Source organism: Pipistrellus kuhlii, unplaced genomic scaffold, assembly GCF_014108245.1.
Source record: "Pipistrellus kuhlii isolate mPipKuh1 unplaced genomic scaffold, mPipKuh1.p scaffold_m20_p_3, whole genome shotgun sequence".
Taxonomy (NCBI): Eukaryota; Metazoa; Chordata; class Mammalia; order Chiroptera; family Vespertilionidae; genus Pipistrellus; species Pipistrellus kuhlii.
In genome coordinates, this window is record NW_023425529.1 from 109,406,932 (window position 1) to 109,421,178 (window position 14,247).

General features: G+C 38.0%; 1 protein-coding gene across 2 annotated transcripts in view; it reads right to left on the reverse strand.

Moving 5' to 3' along the window:
• Positions 1–14,247, reverse strand: part of RB1 (RB transcriptional corepressor 1) — a 152,568-nt gene that overhangs the window by 119,770 nt on the left and 18,551 nt on the right. For both annotated transcript variants that reach the window (XM_036455243.2, XM_045588665.1), the window contains exons 3-4: positions 5,873–5,988; positions 1,879–1,998 (exon numbers count right to left, since the gene is read on the reverse strand). In XM_036455243.2, the coding sequence (XP_036311136.1) occupies positions 1,879–1,998; positions 5,873–5,988 (236 nt within the window). The remainder of the gene's footprint in view (positions 1–1,878; positions 1,999–5,872; positions 5,989–14,247) is intronic.

Consider the following 14,247-nt stretch of genomic DNA (forward strand, 5'->3'; position numbering starts at 1 on the left):
CTCCACAGTCTTGATTGCAAGCAGGCAGAACCAATCTGCCCGCTGTCAATTTTTATCTCTCAAGTACCTGTTTCTGACAGGGCTATAGATAGGGAGGGTACTGTACTGCTTTCTGAGCCTGAACATCTCTATTCAAATCAGTGCCTGAGGGCTCTTCACAGCTATTCAGATGTTTTGTGTTCTTTGTATTGCTCTGGGTATAGTCTGGGTGTGGGTGTATTAGCTGCCTTGAGGCTGCTTGGAAGGGCTGGCTCTTCAGGAGATACCTGGCTGCTTAGGTCCAGAGAAGTCAGGAATGTCCCAGCGCCAGACTCCCGGTCACTTCTCCCCGACCTACTCACCTCCACAGCCTCTCCCCAGATTCCACAGATCTGCACCTCCACCTGCACCTCGGCCACGAGTGCGTGTTTGTATTTGAAAGTCCTATGAGCTGAGTTTAGCGAATAAAAGCAAAGAGCAAAAAGGCAAAACAACTGGGCAAACGCTAGTTTCTCCCTCCCTGGCACCGTGGGGCTTGGGCGGTTCTTCAGGCCACCCCTCTGGGCCCAGCCTCTCGTGACTGTGGACTTAGATCTAGAACCCCCTGACACCAGCAGCCTTGTGGACTTTCTTTCCACAGCTGAATGTTACGCCTGGCCCCTCATGCAGGAGGCAACCAATTTCTCTCTCTCTCTCTTTCTCTCTCTCTCTCTGCCTCCCCCCTCCCTCCCTTCTTTCCTCTGTCCCTCTCTCTCCTCTCCCCACTGATTCTCCCTTCCACTCTTTTGGAAAATCAATGGAAAAAATATCCTTAGGTGAGGATTTTTTTAAAAGCCCTAGGCCAATCTTCCATTTTATTTCCACTTTTCTCATTCACCATCACACCTCTGAAGTTGGGCTAATATACCAACCAAAAAGAAAATGAAAAAATAAAAACATCCTTTTGAGAAGATGTTTCTTTTCAACTCTTATCTCCATACTCATTCTCTCCCTTAATAAGGACATATCTTTTTTCCCTTCTCCTCTTACAACTGCTTATTTAGCTAAAACATCAACTTTCATATTCTTTTACCCAAATAAAATGAGCCCCTAAATGAACATAGTAATAGGCACATGCCAAATTAAGGACTGTAATACTAGGAGTGCAGACTTGGATGAAAAGTACTAGTTTATTAAAAACTTAACCTAAGTTTATCTGAATTTCATCTTTTTCCTAGTTGAGCAAAAAGTCTTCTAAACCACCATTGGGAATTCAATCATGGCTTGGTAGTATAGATTACGTATATTGTACCTTCCATCACCAATATGTTTTCTTTTTCAAAATTAAATAACATCATTAAGAAGAAGCTTAAATTTAGGTCACTCTTCCACTCAAAACTATAAGTCTTCTCACAGAGAAGGCTAAAGTGGGAACTAAGCTTAAAGTTTGGTAAAACAAATGGACACATGAAAATATATAAAAACAATTAATTTTGGAGGAAACATTCAGAATGCATATAATTGGATAAATTAAAAAGTGAAGAATAAGAAAAGTTACAGCAACGGGAACAAGTTTAAGGGGTAATAACCTAATAACTTTGCCTGGCTGGTGTGGCTCAGTAGTTGAGCATTGACTTATGAACCAGGAGGTCACAGTTTAATTCCTGGTCAGGGCACATGCCCATGTTTTGGGCTCGATCCCCAGTAAGGGGCGTGCAGGAGAAGGCCAATCAATGATTCTCATCATTAATGCTTCTATTTTTCTCTCCTTCTCCCTTTCTCTCTGAAATCAATAAAAATATATTTTTTTAAAATATACCTAATAACTTTACTAAATATGTAATAGTTCCCAGAGGGAACCTAACCATGAAAAATTATATAAAAAACCAGGGTATAATCCTAATAAAATTTTTACTTTACCTTTCTAATTTTCTGTAGAGTGCACACAATACATTATACTTCTTCAAGAGTCTTGACATAGCATTATCAACTTTGGTACTGGTATCAATTTCTTTTAGTAAGTAAGAAAATTTATAGACACTAAAAAGGAAAGAATAGAAAAAAGTGAATTATAATTTTAAAAATTTATTTTATTTCATTTTCAAAGCATAGACATTTCAATTCAAAATATTATTAGCTCTATATCAAATCACTATGATATCCTTTGGAAGGAATTACTTTTTTTATTTTCCTAGAATTTGAAGAGAAAAATAATCTACTAGTCTTCAACCTACACCCTTATATCTATATATCTATGCCTACATCTATTTATCATTAAGAATATAGAAAAGGATAATAAAAGTCATATATATATACTTCTATTATCTACCTATATATTTTTAAAAGTTCATATTTATTTATCCAATTCCAACATAAACTCAATTATTTCATGTCATGCTTATAACTCTTCATTGGCAGTGAGAAAGCCTAGAATCCATCTATCTTTAATTTATTGACTCAATCTCCCTTGTATCTCCAAAGCTCCCCCTCATGGGTACTCTCCTCTCCTGTTCCAACCGACTTCCCATTCCTGGACCGCCCTCAAGGGGAGCCACCAGACCCATTCATACGCTATTCAGCAACTAAAGTTACAGGTTTCATTCCAAAAAATGGGCTGGAGACAGTTATCTTGAGAACTGGAAAAATATAAATTTCAGCTGTCAGCGAAGGACACAAAGCCCAAAAAGAAGGTTATTAAAAGTTCCTTTGCCAGAACCGGTTTGGCTCAGTGGATAGAGCCTCGGCCTGCAGACTGAAGGGTCCCAGGTTCGATTCCAGTCAAAGGCATGTACCTTGGCTGCGGGTACATCCCCGGTAGGGGGTGTGCAAGAGGCAGCTGGTGGATGTTTCTCTCTCATCGACGTTTCTAACTCTCTATCCCTCTTCCTTCCTCTCTGTACAAATCAATAAAATATTTAAAAAAAAAAAAAAAAAGTTCCTTTGATATAGAAGGGATTAGGGCAGCCATGACATACTATGTGGAAAATCCAATAAAGGGGGAGAGAAATGATATGGAGTAGATGACCAGATGGTTACTTAGAAAAGAGAGTGGACCAAATGTGTAGATACATCCAGGAAAAAAAGAAATCAACCTTAGAATAGCATGTATTCAAGAATCACTCAGTTTCAGTTTTAATGAGATATATGGCATTACCTTTCCATGGAGCACCATGAAAACTGTGAATTGTGAATACAAAGACTTTTTTTTCTAGGGTTAATTTATGTGACTGTCTATTCCTTCTGTGGCCCTCCCTTGAAGGAAAAAAGAGGCAGGGTAGACAGGCAGGCAGGCGGGCAGGCTGGCATAAAAAGCCATAATTAAGACACACAGATTTGTTGATAACTACATATTCTAGACCAATGATCCATGAGTAGATACTAGTCTGTGAAATGTTTGTTACCAGTCCACAATTAAACACAAGTACAGAAATCAAAAGTAAGCATGTTATGGCAATTTGACATTAATTTTATACCTGCTGAATCTTATAATAAAAAGTTTAGTCCTGTGTCTACTATGATTTTGTTTCATTTTTTATATACATTTTTAAAAAATATTGGAAATAAAAAACAACTAGTCCTTCACCAGAGCACATTTAAGATGTAATTGTCCAGATAACACTCCTGGACAGTTACCAGAACAGTGAAAGTTGCATAAGAAAAAAGTATACCAAATACATTACTATATTTATGACGTGCCCAAGTTATAAATCAGGTTGCTCTGTGAATACTCAAGAAAACGGGTTTAGGAAAAGCTTTGCAGGAAAATTACTTCTTTTTATAAGTAAAAGATGTAATAGCCTTTCTCTATCATATTTATTTAATAGTCTATGAATATAATACTGTATTGCAATTACTTGTTTACTTTTATCTTCCCCACTGAATTGAGTTTCTTGAGGTTGGAGATTATTTCTCACCTTTATATCATTAGAACCTGCATAATATTATATTATCTAATAGTTGTTCAAGTTTTCTTTCTTTCCTTTTTTTGGGGGGTGGGGGGTGGGGAACAGCAGGTAATGGGGAGGCAGGGCTACAGAAAAAGAGATTAAGACCCCTAACATGTTACAGGTATTGACTATGGACTACAGTAAACCCTCAATTTTGTAGACCTTGATTTAACACATTTTGGATTTAACAAACAAAATTTCTGGTCCATATGCTACATGTGAAAATTAACACTCTGGTTAATTTTAAAATGCTTTTAGCCAAGATGTGCTTATAATTAAATTAACATTTTAGCAAATAGGCAATATGTTGGGGAAAAAAAACACTGTGGTAATTCCACCAACATAAATCTATATTATAAAAGGCCAGTGGCTGTAAAGCTATAACAATCAAATGACCGGTCACCAGGTGGTGCATGGAGCACCTCTCAGTCCCTCCACGGGGCCCGAGAGCTGCTTGCGGTGGCAGGTTGGGGCTCACGGCTCACTCACAGAGGCAGCGGCAACCTCCTAGCGGGTCTGGGGTCCTGCAGATACAGCAGGTCTGGGTCTCGTGCACTTTTGCACACTGGGCCTCTAGTATTAGATATCTACAACTATAGTCTACATATTTAAATCCAAGTCAGGGCTTGTAAGCAATATTTGGGAATGATTAGCATGTGATCACACCACATCGTGTGCAGTAGTAATTGGTTCTATTGTCAAACGGTGTGACTTTCTGCAGCAGTTTTGACAAGTTAGGGCAATGTTCCTACATGCACTAAGCCAGGCCCAGCCTTGTGCCTTTGTTTATTCATGTGACTCATGAGTGCACGCATTTACTGAACCTCCTGAGTATAAATTTAAAATTAGTGATATATACAGAAAACTTTTCATACATACTTAATTTTAATTACACAAAACGTGTCTACGTAAGTAAAAATAGGTAAGCTAATTTGTCAATTTAACATATGCATTTGGAAAACCTACTTTATTATATAACGGATTTTGGGTCTTAACCCCTTGCCCAAGTTAGCCCATTATATCAAGTTTTTACATCTCTATTCATCATAAGTTACTTAATTCTTGAAATTCTCTAAAATAGCTAATAATTTTCACTTCATAGATGAGGAACTTGAGACTAAAGGCTCAGATGTCTGCTCCAACTAATATAGCTTAAAAAACAACAGAGCCCAGATTTATATCCAGTTTATGTTAATCCAAACATCCATATTATTTCTAATCTTCTAAAGCCGATAAATCATTTGCTGAATGGATAAATTAATGTGAAAATTTACTTACATATTTTTATTATTTTTCAGCTACATAAAAACTACTTTGATTTAGTACTTTTATTTAATAAAGTTAAACTGCAAGCTCTAAGAGGGAAACCAATTCTAATTCACTAGATCAGCTTTTTCAACCTTTTTCATCACACATAAACTAATTACTAAAATTCTGTGGCACACCAAAAAATATGTTTTTTGCTGATCTGACAAAAAAGTAGGTATAATTCATTCACTTTACTTGACAATTTAAGGCAAAGGAGGTCATGTATTATATGTTTTAAAAATTTTTGTGGTACACATTGAAAATCACTGCAATAGGTTAAATATGATTATACCAGGCCTATGTTTCCATATTTTATATAGAGGTAATAAGAAGAAGTATTACCTAGAAAAATGAAACAATTTAATGTATCTCATTTTAATAAAATACCAATTTTACTTAATTTTAGATGGCTTTATCCAAAAGCTACAATTAAGAAAGTTTAAAGACAGTGAGAGACATGATAATTTTGCCAGGACACAAACTGATACATTTTTAAGAGAGTGCAGCATACATACACTTTTACTAAGGGCTCCATGAGAGAATGATAGCTTACTAATTGACCTAAGTCCTTTATGTTTCATTTACTAATGTTTATTAAGAGGAAAGGTCAGATGTAATTTTATTTAATAATAGAGGTGATACTGTTGAAAATTTTTTACCTGGTTTCTATGTTTTTCTGCAGCTCAGTAAAAGTAAATGGCATGTCATCTAGGTCAACTGCTGCAATAAAAATACAGATGCCCCATAGTTCCTTTTTATTCTGAATATCACTTTCCTGAAAACAAACAAAAAGAAAACACAAATATTTACATTACAATTCATTAACCATAGCAAAATTTCAGTTATGAAGTAGCAACGAAAATAATTTCATGGTTGGAGGTCACCACAACATGAGGAATTGTATTAAGGGGTCATGACAGAGAACCACTGCCCTACACCAAGAGAAACAAAAGCAAAAATAAACAAATAGGACTATATCAAACAAAAACCTTTTGCACAACCAAGGAAACCTTCAACAAAAAAGAGACAAACTACTATATAGGAGAATACATTTGCAAATGATATCCTAGATATATAATAAAAGTGTCCTACCATTATGCTAAGTGTCCAACCACTCATTCGACCAGTCACTATGATGCACACTGACCACCAGGAGGCAGATGCTCCAACAAGTAGGTTAGCTTGCTGCTAGGGTCCAGCCTATCAGGACTGGGTAAGACAGGCTGGACATGCCCTGAAACCCTCCCCACAATCCCTCCCCAGCCAGCTGGCCCCGATCGGGACTAGGCGACACCCTGGAGCCCTCCTGCAGTCACTCCCAGGCCCCGATCGTGCACCAGTGGGGTCCCTTGGCCTGGCCTGAACCCTCTCGCAATCCGGGACCCCTCAGGGGATGTCGGAGAGCTGGTTCAGCCTGATCCTCGCAGGCCATGTCAAGAGATCCCAGTGGTGCACGAAACTGTGCACCTGGCCTCTAGCATCCAATAAGAGGTTGATTTTCAAAATATACAAAAAGTAAAAAATCCAATAGAAAAATGGGCAGAGAGCATTAAAAAAAAAAAACCTTCAATAAAGACACAGATGGCCAGAAGACACATGAAAATATGTTCAACATCACTAATTATCAAGGAAATGTAAACCAATACAATAGTGATATAGCACCTCACTTCAGTCAGAATGGTTATTACCAATAAATCAACAAGTAATATGTGTTGACAAGGACATGGAGAAAAAGGAACCATTGTGCACTGTTGGTGAGACTGTAAACCAGTACAGCCTCTACAGAATTCCTCAAAAACTAAAAATAGATATACCATATGACTCAACAATTCCTCTTCTGGTTAAATAGCCAAAGAAAGCAAGAACACTAATTTGAAAATATATATGCAGCCTTATGTACATAACAGATTATTTACAATAGGCAAGATATGGAAGCCACCTAGGTAATTTTAATATGTAAAACAATATTATACTACAATAAAAAATAATTAAAATCTTAACATTTTCGACAAAACAGATAAATCTAGAAGGTATTATGCTAAGTGAAGTAAGGCAGAAAAAGACAAATTACCATGTGGATTCACTTATATGTGGAATAAACAACAAAAAAACACATAGAAACAAAAACCAAAGAGATGTTTACCAGAAGGATGGGGACAGGGAGAATATGTGAAAAGAGAACGGGAAATATAGTCAATAATATTGTGATAATTTTACTCAGTGACAGATGATTACTAAAATTAGCAGGGTGATCACATTGTATAAAAAACTTGAATCTTAACACCTGAAACTAATAAATCAATATAATTTGTATATCAAAAATACATTTTTTAAAGTGTTATTTCAGAAAAATATCTCTATTTTTCTAAGGTGAATGACCTTTTCTGGTTTCATCCAAGAAGACTTCTATGTAGCATCTGACACTCTTACAGTAAGTTTTTTTCCTTAGATTTTAAAATTACTACAACGTCCCCATTCTCTTTCTTTCTCTCACAACTTTTTCAGTGTTTCCCAACTCCAAGGACTTTTGCCCACCACCTTTCTCTTTTCCTTAGCAACCTCACCCACTTCCATGGCATCCCCATCACCTCCATATAGATTATTCACACATCTCGTCCTGCTTTCCAGCCAGCCCTAATTGGTCTTTCAAGATCCAGGCTTTATTTTCTGATGGCAATTTAAGATCTAAAATCTTTAACTGGTGTGTTTTCTTGAAAATTTAAATGAGAATTATGAAAAGGGCTCAGAACAGCATCTTAAAAATGGTTGAAGTAGAGGGAAAGTAATTTTTTTTTTACCCAGAAAGAAATAGTAAAACATAGACGGGGAAAATGAGCAAAGGATAAGAAAAAGTATTTTACAATAGAAAAAAAAGTACTTTCAAAATACTAAACTTCAAAACAGTGCCAATGAAGGACATTTTGTTATATGCATCAATATCCTTAAGAGTTGAGTTTATATTAAAAAAAAAAACTTATAAAATGAAAATAGCAGAGTTGAGTCAAGATTTAGTATAACACATGTTCAAAGAATTACTCATAATAGCAAAACTGGAGAAATAGCCTAAATATTTTTAAATAAAATAGTTAGCCCGGCCAGTGGTGTTTAGTGGTTGAGCATCGATTAAGGAACCAAGGGGGTTACCAGTTTGATTCCTGGTCAGGGCATGCTGGGGTTGTGGGCTCGATTTCCAATAGGGGGAGTGCAGGAGGCTTTCGATTGATGATGTTCCTCACTCATCGATGTTTCTATCTTTCTATCCATCTCTCTTCCTCTCCCCATCAAAATCAATAACAACATATTTTAAAAAGTAAAACTAAAATAGCTTTATGAATTAAGATAGAACTATATCATGGTATAATATAAAATCCTTAAAACATTTAAAAGATTATTAAAACATGAAAAAACACCAATGATATCTTAGGATAAAACAACACCAGAATACAAAGTTCTGTGTTTGTTTTTATTTCAATTTTGTGAAAAATTTAAAAAGGGAAGGCAGAAAATATATCAAATGTTAATTATATCTAGATGGTAGAATTACAAATGATTTTAATTTTCTTCATTAATCTTAACTATATTTTCCAAATTACCTTCAATTACAAAATAGGAGGAAAAGTCAACTTTAAAAAGTACTAAATTTATATAAAGAGAGAAAAATAAGGAATACTCTTGAGAAAAATATTTAAAATATTTAAATTTTATTTAGATATAGCATTAAAAATTATACAAAAATCAATAATCAACATTTGAAGAGGCTACTTCTAAGCTATCATTTAATTTAGTTCACTTGAACTACCCTAATGATAAACCCTAATTAGTGAAAGCTTTTACTTGCTTTTCTACAGTGTACTAATTTATAAAAGAGCTCCACCAAGTGGTGACATAAATCATCTTGGAAACATCAGAAAAATTGGCATCAGAAAATCAGATTATCTTACTATTCACGCTATAAGTTAACTAGCATGAATTTAACTTGAAATTTTAAAAGTTAAAACCACTAGTCTCAATTATTCAAATTTTAAAATATTCGCCACCACCAAGATGAAAATAAGCCATTAGGAATATGTTCTCTATCTCAGCATCAAAAGGATATATCCTTACACTTGATTCATGAGTCTGTAATGAGTGATTAGAAATAAGGTTACAAGTTAAATATATTTCAGGAATGTATAAGAGGAATATAAGGGACAAAGGTGCCTTTCTCTTCTATTCCTGGAGTTCCTCCTCACTATATTTCTTTGTAGAAACGAAAGGGATAAAATGTTAATATGCCAGAAAACTCCCCTTTCATTTGAATAATATTAGCTGGCAGCAGTTCATGTTAAGGACATTCTTTGAGGTGCTCAGAAAAATTAAAAGGCAAGAGTAGCATAGCCAAGAAGAGGAATGCAAAAGCTAACCTTACTTGTACTCATCACATTTTTAATACAACATGCAGGGGTAAACACCAGCTGAATCAGCCATCCAGTTACACAAAGGCTTTGTGGGAGAGAGCTGACTCTACTACCAGAAAAATATGTAACTGGCAAGTTCAGATTTACCTAGCCTTTGGCCCAAGTCATGAGCACCTTGAACTTCCTCCCTTAACAACAATTACAGAACTCAGTGGATAGGCCTATCTAAGCAATTAACTCACTTTCTCATTTATCCACATCTCAATTAGACCATAAGCATCTTGTAGGCAGCAAAATTATATCTAATTCACTGCACTAAATTGATAATAAATGTATTGGGGGGGGGGCAGTTTTAAAAAACAGGCAGTAGTAATGCCGAAACTGGTTTGACTCAGAGGATAAAGCGTCAGTCTGCGGACTGAGGGGTCCCAGGTTCAATTCCGGTCAGGGGAATGTACATTGGTTGCGGGCACATCCCCAGTGGGGGGAGAGGGGGGCAGCTGGTCAAAGTTTCTCTCTCATCGATGTTTCTGGCTCTCTATTCCTCTCCCTTCCTCTCTGTAAAAAATCAATAAAATAAATATAATTTTTAAAAAGGCAATAGCAATGGTCATACGCCAATATAGGACGACAGAATGTCTCCACCCAACCACCCTTAAATATACTCAGAGAAATAAGCAGCATTGAATCAATCACCAGTACAAAATGTTGGCTAGCTCTCATTCACACATTGGTAACAAAATAGTGGTATCAGAAATAGTAACTCATATGAAGAAATTATCATTTCATTTTCTTAAGAGTTAATAAAAATTAATCTGGAACTTAGTTTCTAGTGAAACTCTCTGCTTAGTTGATGGAATAAAGGCCCAAAGATAATCCACCCAAGAAGATATAACCATATAGGAGAAAAAAACTGCCACCATACTCAAACAGCCTTTAACTAAATGGTTTATCTGTCAAAAAACTACAAACCTGATGTCTACTACTCTTAAAAACAAGGTGGAAAAACACTGAGGAGAGAGGTCAATTTCTACAGCTCATATTCAATTATGTGAATAAATGGTATCTTCTAAAATTTGCATGCTAACTCCTACAATTACCACACACTCTGCTTGAAAAAAAAGGAAATATCACCAATAAATGAGCTAACATTAAAACGAAAGAGTCCTGTGGTTTGGGAATTTCTAGGGTTCCAAGTCATAAAATGATAACCTTTGGCAAATTTTCCAATATTAAAAAAAAATTAATAAAACCCATATGTTTATTTTCAATAGAGCCCCTGCTTCAAAATAGCAATTGCTTTTCCTTTTTCCAGAATTCACCTCAACATGGTAACACAATTTATCTTTATGTTGATTAAAAACACTGGCTATCATCTTTCTATGCCCTGAATAAAACTAGGGAAAATAATTCTTTTTTTAAACTAAATTAATCAGGGTGACACTGGGTAATAAGATTATACAGGTTTAATAAAAAATAATTCTTAATAAACAAAGTTTGGTAGTTTCTGAAACAGACTCAATGTCGAAGAAAACTATTAAAGGGTATTTGGTGGTTTCAGAAAGCAATACAATTTTGATTCAACTTACCATAAAAAATACTTTGCAGAATTAGAAAATCAAGGTATATATACAAGAGCTAAATTAAAATAGGAACAAGAATATGAATGTTTTAACCGAAACCGGTTTGGCTCAGTGGAGAGCGTCAGCCTGCAGACTGAAGGGCCCCTGGTTTGATTCCGGTCGTTGCGGGCACATCCCCAGTGGGGGGCATGCAAGAGGCAGCTGGTTGATGACACTCTCTCATCGATGTTTCTAATTCTCTATCTCTCTCCCTTCCTCTCTGTAAAAAAAATCAATAAAATATATATTTTTTTAAAAAAGAATATGAATGTTTTAAAAAGATTTCATTTAAACTTTTTCTGAAATATCTAGGTTTCAGGTAAACTTGTTTATCTGTATACTAGAGGCCCAGTGCATGAAATTTATGCTTGGGGAGAGGGTGTCCCTCAGCCCAGTCTGCACCCTCTCCAATCTGGGACCCCTCAAAGGATGTCAAACTGCCCGTTTAAACCCAATCCTGGTGGGATCGGGCCTAAATGGGCAGTCGGACATCCCTCTCACAATCCAGGAATGCTGGCTCCCAACTGCATGCCTGCCTGCTATCCTGATTGCCCCTAACCGCTTCTGCCTGCCAGCCTGATCACCCCCTAACTACTTCCATGCCAGCCTGATTGATGTCTAACTGCTCCCCTGCCAGCCTGTTTGCCTCCAACTTCCCTCCTCTGCCGGCCTGGTCACACCTAACTGCCTTCCCTGCAGGGTTGAACTCCTCCAACTGCCCTCCCTTGCAGGCCTGGTCTCTCTCAACTGCCCTCCCCTGCTGGCCATCTTGTGGTGGCCACCTTGTGTCCACAAAGGGGCAGGATCTTTGACCACATGGGGGCAGCCATGTTGTGTGTTGGAGTGATGATCAATCTGCATATTACTCTTTTAATAGATAGGATAGAGGCCTGGTGCACGGGTGGGGGCCAGCTTGTTTGCCCTGAAAAGTGCCCCAGATCAGGGTGGGGGCTCCCTTGGGGTGTGGGGCGGCCTGGGTGAGGGGCCTGTGGTGGTTTGCAGGCCAGCCATACCCCCTGGTGACCCAAGGGGAGGCCCTGGTATCTGGAATTTATTTACCTTCTACAATTGAAAAATTTGTAGCCTGGAATGGAGCCGAGCTTCCTGCTTGCTCTGAGGCGGTAGCCATTTCTGTTAGAGTTTATGTATCTTCTATAATTGAAACTTTGTAGCCTGAAGTGGCGGCCTGGGCCGGCCAGGGGAGGGCAGTTAGGGATGGATGACCAGGCCTACAGGGGAGGGCAGTTAGGGGTGACCAGGCATTCAAGAAATGGAAGTTAGGGGTGGCCAGGCCTGCATGGAGGGCAGTTGGGGGCAAACAGGCTGGCAGGGAAGCAGTTAGGCATCAATCAGGCTGGCAGGGAAATGGTTAGGGGATGATCAGGCTGGCAGGCAGAAGCAGTTTGGGGCAATCAGGAAGGCAGGCAGATGAGCAGTTGGGAGCCAGCATTCCTGGATTGTGAGAGGGATGTCCCAGGTTGGAGAGGGTGCAGGCTGGACTGAGGGACACACTCCTCCCTGTGCAGGAATTTCGTGCACCGGGTCTCTAGTACTCTGTATAATCAGCTGCTCCTTCCCAACTCTCTGAAAACTAAAAGCCTAAGTTTTCTGAAAGAGAGAGAAGTGAAGAAGCTCTGACTCCTTTTAACTGCATATGCACAAAACAGCTTTGTATATAAAGTATCCAAATCAATGGTTATAGATTTGATGCTTTGGATGATAAGACCAAAATCATTCATCCATGATACTGCAATATTGCTTTTTTTAGTAAGGATTTCCAGAATATGTTTAGATCTTTGAAATTGTGGGATTTGTTTTATCTTTTTTATTACCAGACTAGAAGCCCAATGCACAAAATTCGTGTAAGAGAAGGCCTTCTTTCCCCTGGCTGCCAGCATCGGCCTCCCTCTGACACCCAGGACCCAGGCTTCCCTCTGGCCACCGGCAGGCACCCAGGACCCGAGCTTCCCTAGCAGCCCCAGCTTCATCTGGAAGGGATTCTGCTGAGAAGCAAAATCAACAGTAATTAATATAAATGCGAGAAGTCCAGCCAGAAGGCTGAATTGTGCTCTTTGATATTCACAGGGTAAATATTTGCATTTTATTACCTATTGCTGACTCAATGGCCTAAAGCAAACTCCCCCAACCCAATAATCTTACTGTTTATTAAACATTGCCATTGATATGTCTGTTTGCATCCCTAAAAGGCAATTGTGTATTCTAATAAATAAAAGCAGATGGGAACAGAGACTCAGTGGAACTTGGCTATTACAGCTAAGCTTTCCCTGGCTTCCCCCATAATTTCCAAATTTATATTTCTTGTCTTGTGTATTAATTTGCGCATCAGCCCTTTCTCCAAGCCTTTGAACCCAAGGCCACACTGGCCATGGCTTCACATTTGGTGCCTTGAACTGGGACTTGGAGAAAATGAATTTGCCAGAGTGGAAAAAAAAAATCACCGGACCCAGTGGTGGAAGATGAAACTGCATGCAAAATTCTTATAGTTGTGGAAGCCTGCGGATCCATAAGTGCTTGAGTAATTTCTTTTGTTTCGGCCAGTTCATAATGGGGCAGAATTCGTCGAAAGGGGAAAGACTTTCTTGTAGACTTTTGGCTTGCTGGCTAAAGGATAAGGGACTTACAGTGTCAGAAGATCTTCTTCTACAGTTTCTACAGATTATTATAGAATATAACCCATGGTTTTCCGAGGAGGCTACATTGGATATTGAATGTTGGGAAAGAATAGGTCAGAACTTGAAAGAAGCCCAGCAGCAGGGGGAAAAATTGCCTCCAAATTGTTTCCCCTTGTGGGAAACGGTATTGCATTTGCTGGAGCCTTGAGAGAAAACCTCCTCCCTTTACACCCTCCATTCCTAAAGAGGAGCAGAAAGATAAATTGGAGTACTGGCCTTCATGTCCTGATTCTGAAACATTTAAATCGCCACTAATAGAATCACCTATGCAAAGAGCCATCCAAAAAGGAATAAAGGACATGACGCTTTTCCTGTTATACAG